Genomic DNA, 26,740 nt, shown 5'->3' with positions numbered 1-26,740 from the left:
GCTTACTTAATGGCCAAGAATGTTCTAAGAGCCAAATCGAAGTAGAATGCTGACATAATTGCCGGTTCTTCATTTAAGCTGTAATTGGTCTTGAGTTGTTCCAAACGTGCTTGATTTTTTGGATACACAACGGGTTTTAAAAACATTATGGTTGCATGTTCTGCATTGGGTCTGAGCTGGCCTTCATTTTGAGTTATGGCGTGCCAAGCAAACTTGCGGTCGAAATAGGCCGGTTTCAAAGATTCTAGAATTATAAAATAATGTGTTTTCTTTAAAAAAGGGGACAAGTGAATTTAAAATTTATATAATTCTGCGAATGACATTGTGGTGCAGCATGTCCGCCAATGACGATAAACGCATGGAGCCGAATCCTGGCAAGAAAATCGAAAAAATTCAGATGTGGTTAACACCTCAAAAATGCAGATTTTTTCGCCGTGTAAAACTTCTCAAATAAAAAATGCCGTTTTGGGGCACGTTGCACAGTGGGAGAAAATCGAAAAAAGGAAAACAAGTTAAAGCCTGCTAAGTTAGGCCGGGCCGAATCTTATATTCCCTGACTTTGTCAATATTTATACATATGAAAAGCATCAAGTTATTGACTGACATGGACCGTATTTGTCTAGGCTGTTAGAAGTCATAGAAAAATACCACTTCCAAAATTTCCGGCAAATTCAGGTTATCAACCAATTTGTTGGAAGTCATACCAAAACGACCGATACCAAATTTTAACCAAATTGGCACATTTGTTGGAAGTCATGGCAAAACACCATGTGCAAAATTTCAGCCAAATCGGATAAGAATTGCGCCCTCTAGAAGCTCAAGAAATCTAATCGGGGGATCGGTTTTTGTGGCAGCTATATCAGGGTTGGTTTAGACCATACTTAGCACAGTTGTTGGAATCGGTACCAAAACACCACGTGCAAAATTTCAGCAAATTCGAATAATAATTGCGTCCTCTAGATGCTCAAGAATTCAAGACCCAAGATCGGTTTATGTGGCAGCTATATCAGGACATGGCTAGATCGACTGAAAATGTCATTATGATAAAGAATACATATACTTTATGGGGTCTTAAACGCATATTTCGAGGTGTTACAAACGGAGTGACGAAATCAGTATATCCTATGGTGAAGGGTATAAAAATATGCCGTGTGAGAACGGGTAGAGAAATTTGGAATGGTTAGAGCTGAGGTGTTAGCGAAATCGTCTGAAAAAAACGCACAGAGATATCTAAGTAATTCTTTTTGAAATGTAAAGATAAAAGTGTCCTTAAAAAACTTAAAATAAATTCTGCCCGAATTCTTTAACAAAAATTCCCAAAATACCCCTTTCGGGCAAAGATGGTTTCAAAATCGGCAAATTTTAGTAAATTTGCTGTGGAGGCTACAAATATTGGTAGGTGCAAAAAAGTTTTTCCATGGGTTTCCATTTGGGGATCTGGGCTTTGGAGGGCTTTTTCCAATTTTTTAATAAAAAATTGCCTATTTTGAAGTACATATAGCACCAAGTTTTTTTTTAATAAAGACTTATCAATGAAAATACTTTTCTGACCACAAAATACCCTTTTCACATTTTTGACTTCCAAACTGTACAACTTTTAATGGAACAGTCAGATGTGTGGACACTTTTTGCGCATATTCGTTGCAAATTTTGTCACAAATCAAAATCATGAATGACCAGTAAGGAAAGGCAAAATGAGGGCGGAGCCAACTATATAATAGTCTACACCTATTATAAATTCGGGCAATATATAAATATATATGTATATGAAAGCTATATCTTAATCTGATCCGACTATTAAACAGATCGTCTGGCGATAAATATGTATGGGTGCTACAACCAAATCTGACCCGGTTTTGATGAAATCTCGCACACATCTTAAGATCAGTAACAAAACAATCCAAATTGTGTTTATTACAGCCTTATAAGTGTAAATCGGGCGATACATATATATGGGAGATATATCCAAATCTGAACCGATTTTAATGAAATCTAGCAGATAGGTTAAGATCAATAGCAAAACAATCCGTGCCCAATTTTGTGCAGATCGATTGAAAATTGTAGCTACTAGGGCCATTTAAGTGCAAATCGGGCGATACATATATATGGGAGCTATATCTAAATCTGAACCGATTTTAATGAAATTTTGCAAATATTTTAAAATCACTAATAAAACAATCCGTGCCCAATTTTGTGCATATCGGTTGAGAATTGTAGCTACTAGGGCCATTTAAGTGCAAATCGGGCGATACATATATATGGGAGCTATATCTAAATCTGAACCGATTTTTATCAAAATCAATAGCGTTCATCCGTTCGGCCAAAAAAGTGATATGTGCAAAACTTCGTGATGATCGGACAACAAATACGACCTGCGCTTTGATTACAAGAATTCATGGACTCACAGACGGACATGGCTAAATCGAATCAGAAAGTGATTCGGCATATTTTTTACTATTTTTTTTTCGATTTTCTCCCACTGTGCGTTATTTGGTCTCGGCTATAAAAAGAACTAATGTTATCATAAAATCGGACAGCAGTCATTCTATTTCTGATATGATTTTATGCTTTTACCTAATATTTGCGTTATAGTTTTCAAACTTCCCAAAATGAAATAGTTATTTATGTCCAAATTTCGCAAACGTTTAATTTGATCTGCTCGAGCAATGTCCCCATCGGCCACAGCTGTGATAACATGGCGCGTCTGTATGTTTTGCAGAAGTGACTTGTATTTGTGGTCCATCATAAATGTTCCATCGTATAAAATGGCTGCATTGGTGATATTCACATTGCGAACAATACTGCGGACAACTTCAGGAATAATATCGGCTGGTGGCATAACTTGCAGCAGGTAATTCTGTTTGCTCTCATCCATGTCACGCCAAGGCCTGAGATCACCATCTTGGCCGTAGGATGCACTAACAGTTGGTAAGCCTAAAGCCGAAGCAAACGATTTGACCGTATCCGATGCTACTCCGGATTTTGTGGCATCGAATACTACATGTGGTGGTTGGTTGTTGTCAATACTATCGGCGTATTTAATGCAAACTTAAAGGTGACGAAGATGGATAAGTATAAATTTATTGATCAGAGTAGTATAGATTAAAAAATTAGCACCTATGTATGTTTATTTAAACGACTTACTTGATTCCAGTAGAGCCTTGGCGTCTATGTTGTTTGCTTCAATCTTGTCAAATCGCAATGACAAACCGTAATTCGAATTTTTCTTGAGGTAAGCCTGAACACTACCCATAGCCTTGGATGCCACAACATTATCTAGTTCATTTATGAATACTGCAAAGGATCGATTTTTTACAATGATAACAACATTTATTAATACACATAAAGAAGATAACTAAAAATCAAAGACATTTTCTGCTATTTTCAGTAGGTAAAATAACTCTTTTATTTCAAAAGAATTTATAATTTTTTAACGATTTGAAATAGCAACAGACAAAAAATGAAATTTATAGTATAATAATTAGAGATAGAAATCGTTTTCTGTTGTCATTAAGTTGTAACCAATTAGACAAGTATAACAAAAGTGCTAAAAAATACGAACATTCTGTAAGTTGCCGATATTGAGATTTACTTGTGTGCCAGCGTCTTTAAAAATAGGGACCGTCGTATGGTTTTTATTTTAACAAACATTGTTTTCTGACTTGCATACAATTTTGCATATAGTATTTTTCTACATCAACAGACTTTCTATCAGTCATCCCGTTGTTCTAAAATTGCAAAAATTTTGCAATAACAGCAGTTATAGCAGTAAAATTAACTAATAACAGTCCGCAAACAGTGTTTGCTATTATCAGCTGACTTTTTCTTTGAGTGGATTAGTGAATCCTGTTTTGGTTAGATTAAGCTTATGTGGCAGTCTGCCAACAGACTCACTTAGACGTTTACGTTCATTTTGATACCACATGAATGACAGAAGGAAAATGCACTCTAGTTCTTACAGTTGAATCATCGAGATCGCTTTAAAAGACCCAACAACTTGCGAATGTCCACATCCGCTAAATGAGACAAGTCTTTGAGTGCTTGTCTGATTTATCGGATGTGGATGAGAACCTAAATTAGTGCTGCTGCTGGCTGTCAGATGTTCTGGAGTCTCTTCTTCCCCGAGGTCCTCACAGCTCTGTAGAAGTCGTTACTTGCAACCTTCGATCTTTCAGCATGTTTTCCGATCAGACAGTATCCTGTCATGACGGACACAATGACTGAGACGTCTGTTCTGGCTAGCGACAGCATCTAGACGTCTTCAAATCTAGATTGGGTCACACAATTTTTGGAGTGTTCACAACACCCACTTTGCGACCATCTATCATTCATTGCCTTTCGGACTTGCAAATTGCAAATTTTGCCCATGAACATTCCGCTAAGGAACAGGGGCAAACTTCTCACATATCAATGAGTGCAGTCCGATTTAAGTTAAAGCTCAATGATAAGGGGCCTCCCTTTTATAGCCGAGTCCGAACGGCGTGCCGCAGTGCGACACCTCTTTGGAGAGAAGTTTTACATGGCATAGTACCTCAGCATTAGGAGGGGAAAACCACCGCTGAAAATTTTTTTCGGCGGGATTCGAATCTCGCCAGGATTCGAACCCAGGCGTTCAGCGTCATAGGCGGACATGCTAACCTCTGCGCTACGGTGGCCTCCGACTTTCGGACTTGATCCTGAAGAATTAGTTTACATGTCGCTAGAGGCATGCCCACCTATTCCAGTTCCCCTGGAATGTGTAAGGTAGTTCCTACAGGGGAGTTTACACGATGAGGCGTCCCACAAACACATGGCCCAAAACAGGTTATCAAATTCGTTTTCTAATCTTAAATACCACATAATTGGCATGGTCGAAAAATTTGTAGCCTTTGGGGTGTTTTGGGGAAGGGGTGATTCCCTAAATACATGGTCCTACATTTGGATATCAAATTCGTATTCTACTCCCAAATACCTTTATTTGAACCCCATTTTGCGATGGTCACTAAAAAATTGCTGTTTGTGGGGTATTTTGGGAAAGGGGATGACCCCCAGAAAATTAGTCCCGAAAGTGGGTATCAATTCTTGCTCTACCCCCAATACCTTTCATTTAATCTCCACATTGACATGGTCGGTTAATAAAGCCGATTTAGGGGTGTTTTGGGAATTGGGCAGGTCCCCCAAACACTAAGCCCGGAAAATATATCAGCAACGTGCTCTATTCTCATATATTTATATATCATTTATTTGAACCCCACATTGCCATTGGCCTCAAAATTGGATATCAAATTCGTTTTCAATCTTATTTAAACTCCTTATTGAAAAAGTCAGCAAATATGTCCGGTTTGGGGTATTGGCCTCAAAAACTATAAATATTTAGTTCCACTCTCTTAACGACCCAAATTGTCTTGGTGAGCAAATAAGTCCTATTTAGGGGTTGTTATGGTGTTGGGACATCCCCTAGACAGTTGGTCTCTAATGTTGATATCAGATACGTGGTCTACTCCCAAATACTTTTAATTTGAACCCCATATTTCCATAGTCGGCAAACATGACCGGCTTGGGTGGTGTTTTGTGGGATGGGCGGCCACTCAGTGAGTTGGCCTTGAAAATATATATCGGATTCGTGTTCCACTCTAAAAACCCTCTTATTTGAGCCCCATATTTCAAAAGTCAGCAAATACTTACTATTTGTGTTGTGTTGTGGGGGTGGGGTGGCCCCATAGACACTTTTCCCAAATATTGATATCAGATTCGTGCTTTACTCCCAAAGACCTTTCATTTGAGCCCCATATTGCTATGGTCGTAAATTTGTCCCTTTTGGGGGATGTTTTTGGGAAGAGGCGGCCCCCAAACACTTGGTCCCATATTTGGATATCATATTCTAATTCTACACTCAAATACCTTTTATTTAAGCCCCATATTCCCATGGTCAGTAAATAAGTCCTGTTTGGGTGGTGTTTGGGGGGGACCACATGTCACTATGGACATGCACCTAATAGAGCAGGCAAACTATCGATACAAAAATGAGAAGTAAAAATCAGGAAATCAATTAATGTTGTAGCAATATCAATGCACAAACTAAATAAAACCATGGTTAATAAAGTCAGTTGGAAGCCATGAGAGAAATCAAAATTGCGCCCTCTATAGGCTCAATGTATCTTACAGGATACATTCAGTATCGGATTGCCTATTTTTGTTAAGTTTTGCAAAAAATGTAACTTCTGCGATAGTGTCCATCGGAAAAATATCAATCAATATTCAGTCAAAAAATTAAATATCAATATTCTGCCAGCTCTAGTACCTAAGCCAGTAATCGGCTTAGGTGTATGTCCGTGTGTGTCCCGTTATGATAACGAAAACTTTACTGACTCCCCTTCAGTAATAGCCTCGTCTTCTCAAAGTGCGGATCTCCCCATAGGATTTTCGTCATCATGCCGGCCGTTTCGTTGTTCCACAGTGTTAAAAGCGCGTTCGTAACATACGCGCTTAACTCAGACTGCGTCGACCTGAAAGGCTTCGGTTTATCTAAGTTTGTTAACTGCAGTCCTCTGGCCTTCACTGCCAAATCGTCCGATTTTTCATTCCCCCTTACTCCGTTATGACCCAGGACCCAAACGATGCGGATTCTGATATTCTCAGAGAAGGCGTTAATCTCCTTCTTACACTCCAAGGCTGTTCGTGACTTTACCGTCCAGGTTGTTATTGCCTTTATGGCCCGTTTACTGTCCGGAAAGATGTTCACACTCGACGTCCTCGGGTTAGCACCACACCACCTCACGCATTCCGTGATAGCCCGGATCTCCGCCTCCAGGACCGTATTAAAAAAACAGATCTCAGTCTCTTGGTTCTCAATTAAGGCCCCCAGGCAGGGCACGGTGTAAGAAATGCAAAATTTGTCCACTTCATTGAATGCATAAATTTTTCAAATAGGCGGAAATTTCGATTTTTTCTGTGTAGTCTCGCTATCTTGTTGAGAGATCTGCGACAGCCGAGGGTAGTTTTTTGAATTCAGAAATATGTTCCAAACACGAAAAAAATTAAAAACTAGGCTCAAATATGAAATTTGTATGTACATTCAATTAAAAAAATTGCTGACATCGGACCTATAAAGGAATTTACAATTATGCAATTTGGATTTACGATAAGCTCAAAAATCAAATTAAAGTGGTTATTAACTCCATAAAGCCGGGCCGAACTTTGGATACCCACCGAGGTGGTGGTGGGAATATATGTAAACCACCTTTCATCAAAATTCGGTGAAAATTGTATTATTTAAAAATAAACCGATCTGAGCTACATACGACACGGATTTCGAAAAGCCTAACATAAGTCACTGTGCCAAATTCCAGTGAAATCGGATTATAAATGCGCCTTTTATGGGGCCGAAACCTTAAATCGACATATCGGTCTATATGGCAGCTATATCCAAATCTGGACTGATTTGGGCCATATTGTAGAAGAAAGTAGAAGGGCTTAACCTAACTCACTGTCCTGAATTTCGGCGACATCGGACAATAAATGCACCTTTCGAGGGGCTTAACTTAACTCACTGTCCCAAATTTCGGCGACATCGGACAATAAATGCGCCTTTAATGGCCCAAAACCTGAAATCGAGAGATCGGTCAATATGGCAGCTATATCCAAACCTGGACCGATCAGCACCAAATTGATGAGGGATATCAAAAGGCCTAACACAATTCACTGTCCCAAATTTCAGCAAAATTGGATAATAAATGTGGCTTTTATTGGCCTAAGACCCTAAATCGGAGGATCGGTCTATAGGGCAACTATATCTAAATCTGAATCGATTTGAGCCAAATTGACGAAGGATGTCGAAGAGCCTAACACAACTCACTGTCCCAAGTTTCAGCAAAATTAGATAATAAATGTGTCTGTTATGGGCTTAAGACCCTAAATCGACAGATCGGTCTATATGGCAGCTATATCCAAATCTGGACCGATCTGGACTAAATTAACGAAGGATGTCTAAGGGCCTAACACAATTCACTGTCCCAAATTTCAGCAAACTCGGATAATAAATGTGGCTGTTACGGGCTTAAGACCCTAAATCGACAGATCGGTCTATATGGCAGCTATATCCAAATCTGGACCGATCTGAACCAAATTCCCGAAGAATGTCGAAGGGCCTAACACAATTCACTGTCCCGAATTTCAGCAAAATCGGATAATAAATGTGGCTTTTATGGGCCTAAGACCCTAAATCGGAGGATCGGTCTACATGGCAGCTATATCCAAATCTGGACCGATCTGAGCCAAATTGACGAAGTATATCGAAGGGCCTAACACAACTCACTGTCCGAAATTTCCTCAAAATCGGATAATAAATGTGGCTTTTATGGGCCTAAGACCCTAAATCAGCGGATCGGTCTATATGGGGGCTATATAAAGATATAGTCCGATATTGCCTATCTTCGAACTTAACCTGCTTATGGACAAAAAAAGAATCTGTGCAAAATTTCAACTCAATATCTCTATTTTTAAAGACTGTTTTACAGACGGACGGACATGTATAGATCGTCTTAGATTTTTACGCTGATCAACAATATATATACTTTATAGGGTCGGAAATGGATATTTCGATGTGTTGCAAACGGAATGACTAAATGAATATACCCCCATCCTTCGGTGGTGGGTATAAAAAAAACGAATTTCTATGTCAAAAATCATTATAGCAATAAACACCTTGTTTGAAAAGAGTTTTATAAGTCAATACCATATATAATCGGTAAAATTTAGGTCTATATTTTTTCTATGCAAAGATGTAATGGCTGCCTCGCTGTCTGAGAAGGTATTTATGCCAATCGTCGTTATTACATTATCAACCCAGTTCAGTTCTTCCTCGAATAAAATCCTCCTATTGTGAGGCGGATTAAGTTATAGGAGAACTATAGAAATCTAGTGGTTTCGAAAGGTTTAAATTTTCAATGAAGATGGCCTAGAAAAAAAATTCGAAAAAAAAATATATATAAGAAAATTTTGTTTGAAAGGGATTGAAATTTGAAATTTTAAAGAAGACATACGTTTTTTTTTTTTCTCTAAAAGATATAAACGATTGGCTATTTAATCTGCGTTCTGGTTCCGTGAGTCGAAAGGATTAAATTTACTTTTGGTCATAAAGGACAACTGGTCCGCCAACATTGAAATTCTAAGGAGTCTATCGCATTCCGAAGTGACGTGAACCGTGAAAAAATAAGTTTTTTTTTTAAATTTGCTTATTGCTGTCATGTTCAAAACGATGGTACATCAAACCCTTTATTTCTCATTTTAATGTGTGGTCACAGGAATCCATTTCTGGTTCATTTGTGAAATTGAAGCGATAACGCCCGAAGCATTGGTCAAGTTCCCACATTACACCAAATGGTCAACGTCAAATAATTCAATAAACATACATAAGGACAGCGGCAAGGTTTGAAGAATTGCGGATTTGCCAAAAAAAAAGAAGAAGAAGAAAAATCTATTTCTAAGCACACAAATAATTCATATATAATTTAAATTTAATTTAATCCTGGTAGAGTAGAAATTTTGCAGTTTTTGTTTGGATCAAGATGCGACAACAGGCCTGCGGTCAACTTCAAGGATCTAAAGGTGAGTTTTTTTCACATTTAATCAGTCGAAAGGTTTCCACTCCACTTAAAGTATTCATGTGAAAAAAAACACTTATTATCTTAAATTTGCTATAAAAATATATATTTATTTTTTCCCCACTTAATATCTTGCAATTTAAAATTTTCAAATATTCATTGATAAAACACTTAATATTGAATTTTTTTTATAATTATTAATTACTTATGTTTAAACTAAATATTCAACAAAAATAGTATTCTTACAATTATTAATTTTTCTCTATAAAATAGTAACGATTTTAACACTTTGTTATTTTACCTTAAATTTTCATACACTACTCTTAGAATGATTGTTTATTGTTTTATTATAAATAACTTATAAAATGAATTAGTTGGATAATTTTATTTCTACGAAAGATTTAGGGCGGAAGTAGCGCAATCGACAAGGGTTATCCAATGACTAAATAGGATAACATAGGTGGGAGGGTAATGAACAAAGGGGAAAATTACATCTTAGTCCTCTTTTATTCGAAGACTTCCAATTTATCGTTTGTTTTATGTTTTTATTATCTTATCGTTATGTGCCGTTATTATTCATCAGGGTTTATGGTACCTAACTTTTGGTTTTTGTAATAGGCCCTAACGCATCTTCTAAGACCAAAATCACCACCCCATTTCCCTGAGCACGGCCGGATACAAAGGTAGCAACCGGTACTTAGAAGATGTGACCTATGCCAGGTCGTTACACTATTCTGATTAAATGGGCAGAAGAAAAATTTGGGAGAGGGAATATTCAACGAGTAAATATTCAAAACAGCTGTTTTTTGGCAAAAAAATTACTATTTTTTTTATGAAAAAGAACATAAAATAAAAAAAAGCAAAAAGAAGTTAAAAAGGTTGTTAAAAAAGTTTACAAACATGTTTAGTGTTGTTTTTGTAATGTTTGTTGTACTTTTTGTATTTTAATAGTGCACAATTACGGCCTACAGCTTGTCCCGATATTTCTGTGTTGTGATAACAACTTTCCGTCTTCATCCAACAATCGTTGGTTAAAATGAGATGCTTCCAGAGTGGTCTGGTGGACAGATAAATACATTAATTGTGTTGTGTTGTCCCTGCACCTTACGGGGTACACATCAGAGGTATGTATTAACTTGAAAAAAAATTATATGTGGCCTGTGCTTGAATAACGATGCAGAATTCCGTCGACAACTGTTTGAACCGTTGAATGTAGCGGACGTTTTTTTTATTTCACTCCGCAAGAATTTTCCTGTAACTCGTAACAGGTCATTATTTTTGGAAGAAAATTTAAGTCACTCAAGGATAGCTGCGATTGAGGTATCCATTAGGCGGTTGATGATCTGCGTCTGTTTCCAGCAGATCTAGAGCCCGGAAGTAGGCATAGAAAGACCCAACAGCCGCTTCTTAAACTCCGATTGGTAGAGCGGCTGCTCCAGGCTCCACTAGCCGACAGTTAGCCAAAAGGCTTCGGTCATCCTATGCCTTAAAGAAATAGGGCGAACAATAGTAAGATGGGTCCAAGAATCTTTGCTAATGTCGCTAGAGACAGTTTGGTGATGGCAGTTGTCGACAAGGGAGAAGAACAGGGCTGCCTACCTAGGAATAATTGGAGTGGGATAGTCAATGGATTATCAGTATACTCCGATGTCCTTGCTGAATTTCCTGGGTCTGCTCCAGTTTGTGACGATGCAGGCTGGTATCGGGGCCGATAGAGACTAATTGCCTTCGGGGATCAACGGTCAATTGAAATGTATCGTTGTGCGCTAAAAAAGATTGGTGAGATCTGCCCAGGTGCAGCACTAGATTAAGTCAAGAAAGAAAATATTCCTTCTTGACCAGTGGCGCATGTTTGGAAACCAAGGATTCCCTCAGATCCTGAATCGATACTTGGAAGACCAAGGGAATTTAATCCAAATCTTTCAACCACCGACTAGAAGGTTGGTAGATAGGTTGATGGTGACCGGAGACATGCAGTATTTGTACTCAACTCTGGCTGTCTCGGAAGTCTGAAGTGGTTGTATCCTACGGATTCAACAAGTTGAAACTGAAGGTCTATAGAAGCGGTGGGGTTGGGGAATCAGGAGACGACTCAGCAGTTATTGCTGAACACTTGCCTGAGGAACCACATCGCTAAAATCTGGCGGATTGCAGGAGACTGGAAAACCCCCTGCCACAATCAAGACCGGAGGGGATGGCATCGAAACGGGACCCGACAAGCCCTGAGTGGGTGCGTCATCCGGTTGGACTGGGCTCAAGGTGTTTGGCAGCGGCGAAGTACGGAACTCAAAAAGAACTTCGACAGCAGCAGCTAGAGAAGCATCTACACCCGCAATTGTCCACTGTCCTGAGGATGCGTGGTTCCACAGCTTTCTCACCTGTCCCTGGATGCGTACTGGATGCTTGTATCAGAATGTCATGTATACACCTGTGGGGTGGAGGGACACGAAGATTATTTTCATTCCATAAGCAAGAAAACCCTACCATACGATGGCCTAAGATTTTCGTCCTATTAGTCTCTCATCCTTTATGCTGAAGACTCTTGAGAGGTTGATACAAACATATCTTTGGGCGAAGATCCCTGGAGATAGCCTGTCGCGACAGCAGCATGCATATAGTAAAAGCAAATCCACTGACACAGCCCTTCACGACATAGTCGGCTACATAGGGGGTTCTCTCGCTGTCAAGAAATATACAATGGTAGCATTTCGGTTTTACATTATTGAAAGCACCTTAAAGCTTTCAATAGAACATTGGCTCAAAGACGAAAGACGAATCCCCTGTTTGGGGAAGTTTCCTCTAATCTGACAACACTGCTTATGACTACTCCCTCTCTACTTGCCAGTTGTTCTGCCAAACACACACATCATGTATCCTCATAAAAACTCTTTTAATGAGCTGTGATCAATGGATGTGATGGACATCGTTGAGTGTTGATACGATATTGGATGTTTTTTTAATTGCTTGTATTTGTCAAATTTGGAAATAATTCCCATTCAATTCATGCTTGTTTGTGGTCTTAAGGCTGGGTCTTTGCAGCAATCAGTGTGAACTTCCTGGTTCTAGAGAAAGACTGGCCAAATAGATAAGTGGCAGTGTCCAACACAACTTGTCTTAAAAAAGTTCCAGATGTTTGCCCAGCGATTCGTTCGCATCCGCACATAGTTTGGACCCGCATCTTAGTTGCTTTCGCGATTTGTTAGCATCTACACTTAGCTTGCATCCGAACCTTGTTGCATCATCATCTAGTTTGCTTGTGCGATTCGTTTAATAGCTTGCATCCACGCCTAGATTCATTGCCCACACCGACACCTAACGCCTTCCACAAACGCCCAACCAAAGTCTCGACTATCTATAAATCGACGCCTCGGCAACCGCGCAGACCAAAAGCACCAACAAGGGGGCCTTAAACTTGCGAGGACTTTACCGTCTGGATTACACCAACCGAGCCCGATTCAACGCCCACCAAAAGTTCCCGATCAATTATAAATCGATTGCCGTCGGCAACTGCCCTAACCAAAAGCTATAACGAGGGGCCTTGAACTTGCGAGGGTCTCTCCGTCAAGCTTAATCTACCCATCCTCCAAGAATCGCTTCTACAGCCGAACGCTCATAAGCAAGTGCCGAAACCGATAGCCTACTCACTTTCCCCACATTGTCATACACATTTTTAACACAAATATGTTGTAAGATCCCAGCAGGTCGCGTCGTCATTTTCATATAGTTGTCGCAAAAATCATTCATGCCATTTTAAGCGACATTGTGAATGAACACGTCATCAATGAATATGTAGATGACAGTATCCTTTATACTTTCGTTAATTTTAATATTCCAAAATTTCTGCAAGTTTGTCTTCGACGAAAAAAAAAACAAGAAATGGTCCACAAAATTGTTATTGACAAATTCATTTAATATAAAAATTATATTTATACACAAAAAAATTAAATTTTGTACAGATGTTATTTTATTTTGGTTCTCCTTTTGTTTCCTAGAATTTTTTTATGCTGATGTTAGTTTTCCGAATTAATAAATGCAGTTTTCGCATGTACTCCAACGCCTCGTCATTTACGGCTTCTAATAAAAAAATATTAAAATGTATGAACATTTACCTACGCATAATATAAAAACTATACTTACCAACAATTTCTTTTAAAATATGCCCATATGTTTCTCAGTTTTTGTCCATTGTGCACTTATCGGAACATAACTCTATTTTCAGTTTTTTTAGGGTTAAATTAATTATTCGCCTTCACTTTTTTCACTTGGTCTCGTCAGACATTCATACTCAAATGACTTGATCCATCACATTCTTCTTTGCTTTGTTATTTGGTACAGTTAGATTTCTTTTTCGTTAATAAAGAAAACAATTTTTTTGTCAGATGACGGTTTCTACTACAAGGTCCGCTAAGATGTCCTCTACAGAGCAAAGTATTTAAATTTTTAATGAGAGAGAGAGAGAGAGAGAAAATGAACAAAGCTTTGCTGATTTTGTTGTGGGCAAGATCAGTGAGTTTGTCGCCAATAAAATTTTATAGCAGATATTATGCATGACATATCATCAAAAATGCCATATCGGTGAAAAAATTCAAATGATCTTAAAAAGTCTTTGAAGACAATGTCATAATAGACGTCTAGATTGCTGGGATAGAATTAAACCAGTGATGGGCACACTAACACAGTTAAAAATAATACATTGTATTTGTATGGGGGCAGTAAATCCGGACTAATCAACCAAATCCAGAATAACAATGCTATGAAAAATAACAACAATGCATTGACCGAACGAAGGCACGAGAGCTGCTTACACTACCGTGTGCTTCTAGTATCTTTTCTATGCCCGCTGGCATAGGATTTTATGTGCGGTCGTGTGTTGTTGCCCATCAATGAATTAAACCAATAAAATCACCTTATTGTGAACTTTAGATTCTAATTAACTGGTTTTATCACTTAAGGCTTTTGGGTCCTTAGATTGAGCCAGCAGATCACTGAACTTACCTCAGCCCACAACAAAACCACGTCACAAAATTGTCTAAAAAATTAAAGAATAGATTTGCTTATTTCAAGCAAAAATTAATTGGGTACCACTTTAACTGTTATTGTAGTAGCATGCGTGCGAATTTATCTAACAGTTTTTGTGATTTTTATTATACATTCGAAAAGGGGTACACCTATTTCATCATTCTGTTTGTAACACCTGGAAATGTTGGTCTAAGACCCCACGAAGTATATATATTCTTTATCGTCTTGACGTTTTTAGTTGAGTCAGCCAATTCCATCCGTTTGTCTGTCTTTCGGAAGCACGATAACTTTCGAAGGAAATTTTGCACAAATACTTCTTAATAGTGTAGGTCAGTTAGGATAGTAAATGGCTCAAATCGGTTATGATATAAACCGATCTTCCGATTTGATTTCTTGAGCTCTGGAAAGCGCATTTTTTTCCTACTGTGCTCTATCTCGTTCAGTGAAAATGCATAGAACACTTTATAAAGCTATGGCTAGTAATTTCAAAGTTGTTCAGTCGGGCCTCGATTATCCGCGAAGTTCGGGACCGGAGGCATTACGGATAATCGATTTTCCCGGATAATTGAGTAATAATTTTTACATATATTTTTAATAACATTTGCCTTGTTCCGGAATGCCACAGCAGTCAGGACTCCAACTTTGCTTCTTTAAAAGATATTTAAATTTCAGTCACATCTGAATTATTTTCCTTCCTAGTCTTATCTGTGGCATATGTCATATCACCATTGAACAAACCAGCAAATTGAGAAGCTTTTTTTCACCTGAGCGATCTTTCCATATCCTCTATGGTAAAATTGTTAAATTTAATATTTCTGTTGTATTACCGGATCTATGTTTTATGTCAGTTCTAAATCTGAAACACCATTCGATACATTTTTCGATAATGACATTTAAAGCATCATTTTGCAACCCTGGTCCATTTTAAAAAATATTTGTTGAATTACATAAGCTATTTTAATGGCTTTATAAATAACGGTTTGTCAAAACTCATTAAAGAATTTGGCCGAGGATTTTTCCCAATAACAAACGCCTTGCACTTGACAGTACCAGCAGCATTACAATAATGCAGCACACAATAATGCAGTAAGCCTCTCCTTTGCCCATCTATTACTCATTCATCATCCCATAACAAACTGCTTTATAACAAAAACTTCAAAAATAGTTTCATCTCCATTATGAATTTCACCATTTCTCTTATTTATTTCTTATTGCTTAGTTTTTCTTTAGGTGTATGTCCAAAGTGGCATGGGGCGGATTAATATGCGCAACCTCTTTTTAACCTAGTTTTTTCCATGAAATAAATTTATTCAATTTTCAACAAACTTTTTGTTTGAGGCTTTTTCTCCTTCCGGCTTATGATTGTGAATTTCATTTCGCTTCTAAAACTTTTGCAACCTGCCGTTAGAATATTTACATTTCCAACTTATCTTCAACTTTGAGTGGAATACTTTTTTTAAATTTATAAGTCCAAATTAAGCTCTTCTCGTTTTCCAAGGCTTTTAAATTTTAATACCCATAAATAGAGACTTCCCATCTTCGATTAATTTTCATTTTATTATTCAAATATAATGGGAAAGTGGGCTTATACTCCCGGATATTGGATGGGGATATAGAGATGGTTTTCAACCGGGTAAATACCCAATGCTTGGGCATTTATTGGGGAAATAAGTACCTTTTTTGGGTATTAATAAATTTTCAAATATTTTGGTAATGAAACCATTTTCCCAAAAATTGTTGATGATTTCGTTTTCTCTGTGTATAAACCTGACGCTCTGATCTCATAAAATCGGAACTTAGTTACATGTAGCCGATATATAGACCGATCTCCAGACTTAAAGTCTTTAGGCAAATGGTCACTTTCATTCCGATTTCGGTGAAATTTGGCACAGTGAGTTCTGGTAGACCCTTACCCATTTCTGTAAAATGTGGTTCAGATCGGACCATATTTGGATATAGCTGCCCTATAGACCGACCGCCCGATCTCCCGATATAGGGTATTAACGCCATAAAAGATCCATTTATTACCCGATTTCGATGAAAATTGGTACAGTGAGTTCTGGTAAACCCTACCCATTCCTGTCAAATGTGAGCCAGATTAAACTATATTTGGATATATCTACCATATAGACCGATCTCTCGATGTAGTAATGCGCCTATAAAAGGATAATTTTTCATCCGATTTCGATGAAATTTGCCACATTAAGTTCTGGTAGACCCCTACATCTATTTGTTGATTGTGGTCCAGATCGGACCATATTTGGATATATGTAGCTGTCATATAGACCGATATTCTGATATAGAATATTGAAATCATAAGAGGAGTATTTTTCATCTGATTTCGATGAAATTTGGCACAGTGAGTTTTGGTAAACCCTTACCTATTGAATATGGTGAAGATGGGACCATATTTGGATGTAGCTGCCATATAGACCGATTTCCCGATATAGAGTTTCGTTTTTTCATCCGATTTTGATAAAATTTGAAACAGTGAGATTTGATAGACTGTCGTCAGTAATGAGAAATTGCTTCAAAATCTATTAGTTTAAAAAAAGCAATAGCGAAAAAAATTGATTTTCATATCGAAAGCAAATAGCATCACTATAACATGGAAACTGGTTTATTTGTGAACAAACAAAATTTTTTCATTAATACCTGGAAGCGTGATTTCTTGGGCGACATTTTGTAAGAATTTGTCGTACACAGACAAAAATTTTAAGGATTTTTTTCATAGTTCCTTTCGTTTACATAATATTCATGTAACGAACTTAGAAAACATGGACATGTTCTTCTATTGGTGAGCAAGCCAGTATTTTATCGAAAATGTAACAGAATTTCTAAACTCCAAAATCATTTTAATATTTTTCCCTATTTTTTCACTTTTTGTGCTCTTTTTGCTCTCTTGTTGGGCAAACTGCCTCATATGTATTATCTCAACAAGTGGAAGTAAGTTTCGTCTTTACTGCAGAGACAGCCCACTTGAATTGGGACAGTTTTTTGTTTATGTTGTTAGTGTGTGTGTATATTGACAGGCAAAACCAAGTAAATATTTGCAATCTTGGGAACCCACCACCAATCGAGCAATTTTGAATTGACTGCGAATCCGGGAAAATTGCTCTATTCCGATTTTGGAGTCCACTCTGGCACTTAAACATGTAAAATTTTTTTATACCACCATAGATGGGGATATGGAAATCTCACAATTTCTTTTGTCACACCTCGAAATATTTATCTTTGAGTCTACAAGGTATATATGTATATTCTCAACCGTCTCAACATTCTGTGTAAATCTAGCCATAGCCGTCCGTCCGTTCAAACATGGCGTTCGAACGAATGAGGCTATTCGCTTGAAAATTTCCATTGTTACTTCTTTTTGGTGTTATGATGCCGATTGATTTTAGTTTATACTGAAAAAAACTATCTATGGGCTTACAAATTGTTTCGTACAACGTGTCAATGGAACCATTTTTTCCTTAACTAAGCTTTTCATTAAAAAATTTTCAATTAAAAAAGTGGTGGAATGTCTAAGATATAGTGTGATAACAACGATTGGCATAAATATATTCTTAAGCAGCTATAAAATTCCTGGAGAACGTATTTCTGAATTCAAAAACGTCCACGACTGTCGCATTTCTCTCAATGAGACAAATTTCACCTGTTTTGGGAGCCGGGTCACAGAGATGTCCCAGGGAATTGTAGAGTAGACGAGCTTGCGAGACTAAAAACTACCTTACACATTCCAGGGGAACTGGTATCTGTGGATATGCCTCTAACGACATGTAAACGACGTCTTCAGGATCAAGCCAACGAATGAAAGGGTCTACCGCTCTACTGTCGCAAGCTAGAACAGGCGCCTCAGTCATTGTGCCCGCCGTAACAGGACACTGTCTGATCGGAAAGCATGCAGCAGATTGAAGGTTGCAAGTAACGACTTCTGCAGAAGCTGCGAGGACGTCGAAGAAGAAAAGACTCCCCCTCATTTTTTAAAAATCAAAAATTGGCAAAATATCCTGGCGACAACCGTAAGTGTAATATAATATTTACTCTCATAGATAAAAGGCTGATGTCTACACTCATAGAAAAAAGTTTGTTGAAAATAGCATACACTGTCTGCTCAAACAAAACATGCGAGTTGCTCAGCCACATTTCGAAATATATACCAATGAATGGATGAGGCAGTAATATTCTACAAATTAAAATCATTTGTTCAAACAAAATTTCTAAAAAAATTGTTATAAAATGTCTAAAGTAATCAAAACAAGTAACAGGCAACCATACAAAATTGGCATACATAGATTTTTTCAGCAGACTTGTGTTCTCGAAGTAGCAGATTTTGTTAGGTGAAATGGTAGTAAGAAATGTTTGCTAATTCAGCAGCCCTATGTTTGCTGAAACAGCAGTAATGTCTGCTTTCCCATTTGCAGCAAACAGAAACTGTTGTTTTAGCAAACATTTTTGCTGTTTTAACAAATAACAAAGAATAAATTTGGTTGAGTGTAATACTATTTTAACACATTTCTTAAATGGAATTTTGGAAGAAAGTCAATAACTCAAAAAGTTAATTTTAAAATTTTTTAAAAAATATTTCAATATGTTGGATACAACATTACGTTCAAAGCCTACAGAACTAATAAATTTCTGCTAGAATCAACGCTGATTGGTATTGACTGATAGATTACGATCCTAACTCACTACGAGCTCCGTACCAATTGTTAATTATGAATGTCCAAGGAGAAAACGAAATGGTTTCATTTGAAATAATTATTTTAAAATGTAAATTAATCTGGGTGATTCGATATTTAAAGTAAATTTCATTAACCCTTTAAATACGAATGGATAGAAAAATACCCAAGAATGGAGCTGTCTTAGAAAAATTCCAACTTGAGCTAGTATAGGGGTGTTCTAATGAAATTTGGATTGGCGTAAAGTGGACGACTAAAACTAGTTACAAACTATTTTCCTTTAATATAAAATCATGTTTTGGAGGAAATTGGCTTGTTGAAAGCTGGTAATTTTTTACATCCAAAAATATCCAACAAAAAATTTTTTTAATTTCTTAGGAGTGAGATTACTGGGTTCCATTATAGTGTCTTGTTGCATTTGATGGTTTCTATGGTATTATGAAAAATATGTTATTAAAAAAATATATTTATGGCGATAAGCCAACAGGTGCTATTTTATGTCAATGTAACTAAGTCCACCTTTCTTCGCTAAATAGTTATAAAATATAATTTTTTTTTTGTTGTAAATACATTGTGGCTAAGGAAATAAAAAGAAAATTTTTTTGAAAAATTTTTACAAAGTTTTTTAAAAATTTTCCTTAAAAAATTTTAGAAAAATTACTACGTCAAAATAAGTCCTCTAAATTATGAATATATGAAATTTCATTCAAATTGGACAAGGGAATCGAGGGTCAAGCGCAATGTGTTAAAATGTTGTCTTTAAAAATATTTGTTAAAAATTGTCTATAGAAAAAATTTTAGGAAAATTTTTTCGTTTGAAAAGATGTTATTGAAATTTATAAAAATCTTGGTTTTAGAAAGGATGCCCGGGCCTGAGCAACATTTTTGCCTTTAGACAATTTTTCATTGAAGTTTCACTATTAGCAAAAATGTCTTTAAAATTTTAGCTTCACATAGAAAAATTTTCATTTTGCATTTTATTTTGTGATTTTTCATTTTGTTTTTGTATCTATTTTGAACAGAAAAGCATAATAAAAAAAACTTTAATAATGTTTAAGCAAAATGTAGTGTCGCAAAATGCATTGAGCAGGCACGAAAAATTCAAATAAAATGTTTGCTTCATAAAATAACTAGCCGAACCGGGCCCGCTCTGCTGCGCCTTCTTTAACTCTCTAATATCTTTTTAGGGTGGGGAAACTTCGCCTGAATGCGGATATGGAATTCGTGCCATTGCAGCCTATGACGCTGAACGCGTTCGAATCCTGGCGAGAACATTGGACAAAGCGGTAAAGTTGGCGACATTTGCGAGGTACAATGCTAAGCATTTCCCCAAAGAGGGGTCGCACTGCGGGACGCCGTTCGGACTCGGATATAAAATGGTCTCTTATCATTGAGTTTAAACTTGAATCGGAAGGCACTCATTGATGTGTGAGAATTTGCCTGGGAATTTGGGGCTGGGGAGGCCTCAAAATAGATATCAAATTCATTCGGCCGCTGGGTACTTGGGTTGTGTTTTTGGCATAAGGGGGAGGGTCCGTCCCCCTTCTGATACCGAAAAATTATATAGCCTATGTTTCCTTCCACACTAACCTACACAATATGCGAAAATTTCGAGAAAATCGGTTTTGCCGCTTTTCAGTCTATACGGAACAAACATATATGTATCCGTGATTGGCTAATGTGCCCATTTTGGGCGTTTTTGTGCGGGTGGGATGACCCCCTATACTTCGACATGAATTTGTACGCCAGATTCGGTATCTACTCCTGCATACTTATTAATTTGAGTCCCATATTGTCATGATCGTCAAATAAACCTATTTTAAGCGGTTTTGGGGCTGGGGCGGCCCCAGGTACTTGGGCCCAGCTTTTATTATGAAATTCGTACTCTACTCTTGAATACCTTCCATTTCAATCCTATATTTTCTCGATCCCATTTTTATTTTTGGGTAGTACTTTTGAGGTAAGGGGGAGGGTCCGCCCCCTCCCGATATCAAAAAATTATAAAGCCTATGTTTCATTCCAGATCAAGCTACACAATCTGTGAAAATTTGAAGGTAATCGGTTCAGCCGTTTTTGAGTCTATTCGGAACAAACAAACAAACCGACAAGCAAACAAACAAACACAAATTGATTTTTATATATTAGATTTCGAGGTAGGCTGTGCAAAAGATTGTCTTTAGACAATTTTCACAGAAATATAGTTTTTGGAAAAAAAACACCATTGAAAAGTACTTTAAGAAAATTTTTTATTGAAATTTTGCCCTTAGGAAAAATTGTAATGAAATTTTGTCTTTAAAAATAATAATTTCGAGGGGGTGTCGGACCGAGCTGAAGAGAATGTCACGCTGAATTATTAAAATTAAGTCTTTAGGAAAAATTGTGCTGAAGTTAGGATATGTACCTACTAACTACCTATTACAAGTTACAGAATACTCTTGCGCAGCGAAATAACAAAACGTCCACTCCACTCAACGGTTCAAACCTTTTGTGTAGGAAAATTTATAAGATTTCATAGATACACATACTATAGCTTTTATATTTTTGGCAACACTCGCGCGCGTTTGGTCTATGATTTAACCATAAATTGTCTTATCTCTTTTTAGACAAACATAGAATATTGAATAAGAACTGTTATGCATTTGGAGCTATATCAAGTTATAGTCCGATTCGGACCATAAGTAAATACTGAACATTGTAGAAGTCATTGTACAATATTTCAGTTTATTCGGATAAGAATTGCGAATTGTAGGGGCTCAAGAAGCAAAATCGGTTTATATGGGAGCTGTATCAAGTTATTGATCGATTTAGACCATATTAGACACGTATGTTGAAGGTCATAAGACAATTGCGCCCTCTAGAGATTCAAAAAGTCAAGACCCAGATCGGTTTTTATGGCAGCTATATCAGGTTATATACCGATTTGAATCATACTTAGCAGAGTTGTTGGAAGTGCTACCAAAACACTACGTGAAAAATTTCAATAAAATCGGACTAAAGGCTCAAGAAGTCAAGATCGGTTTATATGGCAGCTAAATCAATACCTGGACCGATTTGGCCCATTTACGATATCAACCGACCTACACTAATAAAAAGTATGTTTGCAAAATTTCAAGCGGCTAGCTTTACTCCTTCGAAAGTTAGCGTGCTTTCGACAGACCGACGGACATGGCTAGATCGACTTAGAATGACATGACGATCAAGAATATATGTACTTTATGGGGTCTTAGACGCATATTTCCAGGTGTTACAAACAGAATGACGAAATTAGTATACCCCCATCCTATGGTGGAGGGTATAAAAAGTCACAGTTTGGTGCGGTTCATGGGCTGATGGCATCCTTGGACCGCACTTCTTTAAAGATGATGCGAAACGTAATGTAACTGTGAATGATAAGCGCTACCGTGAGATGATGTCCAATCTTTGTTTTGACCAAAATGAAAGAGCTTGACTTGCATGACATGTGGTTTCAACAAGACGGTTCGCGCGTAACAATGGACTTATTGAGAGGCGAATTCGTCGAACATATTATTTCACGTTCGGGACCGGTCAATTGGCCGCCTAGATGGTGCAATTTAACGCCTTTAGACTACTTTTTGTGGGCTATGTTAAAGCTCATGTCTATAAAGACAAGCCCGGTTGAATTGACGCTTTGGAAAACAACATTGAAGCATTTATTCGTGAGATACCGGCCGAAAGGTTGGAAAGAATATGCCAAAATAAGACTAAGCGCATGGACCATTTGAGGGGCAGTTACGGTCAACATTTTCATGAAATAACCTTCAAACATTAAATTATATCAATTCATATAAAGATTTCATGCATTTTTCTGAATTGTATGTATATTTTTTTTTAACTTTCCTATAGCTCTTAAAAAAGCACGCTTTAGAAATTGTTTCTGAACTGAATAAATATTGTAATACGGATTCCATTCCACTGAACCGTACTAAATGTTACTTCTCACTTACTTCTCGGTAGAGAAAAATTGCACAAAAAAAAAAATAATAAAATCTAGAAATTGTGTTATTAATTATTTACGAGTACTTACAAACATTGACATTTTGTATTGACTGTGACGTGACAAACAATTTTTGTCGTTGCAAAATTATTTGAATGCAAAGTAGGAGAATTTTAATGTTAATTCTCAAAATAAAAATCATTTTTGCATCGCATAAAGCCTTTAACAAATGTATTGTGTATATATGAATTTATTAATTTAGGACTTGCAAATAAGTTGTAATTATCCGGAAACAGGTTTTTGCAACGACGAGTTCTTAATTATAACTAAATTCGAAACGAAATCGACATACAATCATAGGCATGGAAATTTTTAATATTGGGTTGCCCAAAAAGTAATTGTCGGTAATATAGTAGTAATATAGTCGGCGTTGACAAATTTTTTCAACGGCTTGTGACTCTGTAATTGCATTCTTTCTTCTGTCAGTTATCAGCTGTTACTTTTAGCTTGCTTTAGAAAAAAAGTGCGCGAAATTTTCTTTACATTTGTTTGTTTGGCGTCAATTTTAATATGGGTACCACATGTATTGAAAGAAATTCTTTAACAAACCGAATAAACGCTTGTGATATGCACCTTAAACGCAATGAATTCGATCCGTTTTTAAAACGAATCATAACTGGAGATGAAAAATGGATTGTTTACAACAACGTTAGTCGGAAACGATCACAGTCCAAGCATGGTGAACCAGCTCAAACCACTTCAAAGGCTGATATCCACCAAAAGAAGGTTATGCTGTCTGTTTGGTGGGATTGGGAGGGTGTGGTATATTTTGAGCTGCTTCCAAGGAACCAAACGATTAATTCGGATGTTTACTGTCAACAATTGGACAAATTGAATATAGCCATCAGGGAGAAGCGACCAGAATTGGTCAATCGTAGAAGTGTCATATTCCACCAGGACAACGCTAGACCGCACACATCTTTGGTCACTCACCAAAAACTGAGTGAGCTTGGCTGGGAACTTTTGATGCATCCACCATATAGCCCTGACCTTGCACTATCAGACTACCATTTATTTCGATCTTTGCAAAACTCCTTAAATGGTAAAACTTTCGGCAATGATGAGGCCATAAAATGGCACTTGGTTCAGTTTTTTGCAGATAAGGGCCAGAAGTTCTATGAGCGTGGAATACTAAATTTGCCAGGAAGATGGCAAAAGGTTATCGAACAAAATGGCAATTATATATTTGATTAAAGTTCATTCTATGTTTTATTAAAAATGCATTTACTTTCTTTTAAAAAATCCGCAATTATTTTTTAGGCAACCCAATAGGGGCATGTTTTCTGCTTTTTTGAACTAGTTAAATAAATTACATAGTGCGACCATCTCACATGGGCAATGAAAGGACATTTATATTTACACGTGGCTTTGATGTTGTTTACTAACACAAATCAAGGGCATCAGCAGGTACTGTGTTTCAAGTAACATTTCGCTTGTAGTTTTTGCAACATTATTTAATCAGTAATTATCTGAGTAGGCAAATATAAAAAATGTCAAATGTGAATTTCATATTTTTATACCCATCACCTTAGGATGGGGGTATACTAGCCTAGTCATTCCGTTTGTAACACCTCGAAATATTGATCTAAGTATATATATTTTTGATCGTCTCGATATTCTGAGTTGATCTGGCCATATCCGTCCGTCCGTCTGTCTGTCGAAATCACGATGGCGGTCGAACTCGTAGAGCTAGCCGCTTGAATATTTGCACAGATACTTAATATTGATTTAGGTCGTTGGAGATTGCAAATGGGCCATATCGGTTCAGATTTGGCTTTAGCTTCCATATAAACCGATCTCCCGATTTGACTCTGAAAGTCGCAATTTTTGTCCGATTTAGCTGAAAATTTGCATATATTATTCTATTATGGCTTTCAACACCTGCGCCAAATACGGTTTAAGTTGATCTGTAACCCGAGCCGCAATTTTTTCAGATTTTGCTAACATTTTACATTTAGTGTTCTGTAATGACTTTGTGTAACTGTAATGAGTAAAGTCTAAATCGGTCTATAATCTGTTAAAGCTCCCATATAAACCGATCTGTGAGATTTGACAACTTTAGCCCCTGGAAGCCGCAATGTTTACCTAATTTAGCTTTAATTTTGCATAAAGTGTTCTGTTATGATTTCCAACAACTGTGCCAAGAACAGTTTAAATCGGTCTATATCCCGATATAGCGCCCATATAAACTGATCTCCCGATTTGGCTGAAATTTTGCACACAGTGTTCTGTTATGACTTCCAATAACTGTGACAAGTACGGCCCAAAAGGTCTGTAACTTGATATAGATCCCATAAAACCGATTTAACTTCTTGAGCCCCTGGAAGCCGCATTTTTTGTCCGATATGGCCCAAATTTTGCACATAGTGTTCTGTCATGACTTCCAATAACTGTGCCTAGTACGGTTCAAATCGGTCTATAACCTTATATAGCTCCCATATAAACCGATCTCCCGATTAGACTTATTGAGTCCCTGTAAGCCCAAATTTGGTCCGATTTGGCTCAAATTTTGCACATAGTGTTCTGTTATGACTTCCAATAACTGTGTTTAGTACGGTCCAAATCGGTCTATGAACTGATATATCTTCCTTACAAACCGATCTACCGATTGACTTTTTGAGCCCTTGGAAGCCGTAATTTTTGTCCGATATGGCTGAAATTGTGTGTTCTGTTATGATCCTCAACAACCGTGCAAAGTAGGGTTCAAATCCGTGAAAACCCTGATATAGCTCCCATGTAAGCCGGCCTCTCGATCATCCTTGTTCGGTTCCTATAGCTTTAATTTTTGCTGGTTAGACCGAAGTTTGGTATGTGGGATAAAATAATGCCCTTCAACTAAATTTATTTATTTTGTATAAATTTTTAGCAGAATCCATGGTGGTGGGTTCCCACGATTCGGTCCGGTCGAACTTAGCACGCTTTTACTTGTTTTGTATTACGTATTTTTCTACCTTCGTCTGTTTGATAACAGAACTATAATGTATTGGGTTGCCCAAAAAGTAATTGCGGATTTTTTAAAAGAAAGTAAATGCATTTTTAATAAAACTTAGAATGAACTTTAATCAAATATAATTTTTATACACTTTTTTTCTAAAGCAAGCTAAAATTAACAGCTGATAACTGACAGAAGAAAGAATGCAATTACAGAGTCACAAGCTGTGAAAAAATTTGTCAACGCCGACTATATGAAAAATCCGCAATTACTTTTTGGACAACCCAATAGTAAATAACTTAAATGTAAGTTGAAGGAAATGGATCAATTAAAGCTTAAAACGCATTAACATTAAGGTCATTTCAATCGAAAAATAAAATGGGCCTGCTGATCCAAAGGCAATTCTTCAGATTTCAATGTTATATGGGAAAATTGTGATAAAAAACCTCCCTTTTGGCAAATAACCCACAAATAGTCTTTTATAAGTGACATTTTTTTGGAAATCTCAACA

General features: G+C 37.1%; 1 protein-coding gene across 1 annotated transcript in view; it reads right to left on the bottom strand.

Moving 5' to 3' along the window:
- The window catches only part of LOC106084855 (ionotropic receptor 25a), a 46,323-nt gene extending 22,779 nt beyond the window's left edge, over positions 1–23,544 (bottom strand). Inside the window, exons 1-4 of the mRNA XM_013248788.1 lie at positions 23,328–23,544; positions 3,145–3,294; positions 2,575–3,048; positions 7–244 (exon numbers count right to left, since the gene is read on the bottom strand). Coding sequence (XP_013104242.1) covers positions 7–244; positions 2,575–3,048; positions 3,145–3,294; positions 23,328–23,439 — 974 coding nt within the window. The 5' untranslated portion in view covers positions 23,440–23,544. The remainder of the gene's footprint in view (positions 1–6; positions 245–2,574; positions 3,049–3,144; positions 3,295–23,327) is intronic.
- Positions 23,545–26,740: the final 3,196 nt, after the last annotated feature.

The sequence above is a fragment of the Stomoxys calcitrans genome, chromosome 3, assembly GCF_963082655.1.
Source record: "Stomoxys calcitrans chromosome 3, idStoCalc2.1, whole genome shotgun sequence".
Taxonomy (NCBI): Eukaryota; Metazoa; Arthropoda; class Insecta; order Diptera; family Muscidae; genus Stomoxys; species Stomoxys calcitrans.
The sequence above is the reverse complement of the archived record's forward strand: the minus strand, read 5'-3'. Positions and strand labels throughout refer to the sequence as shown.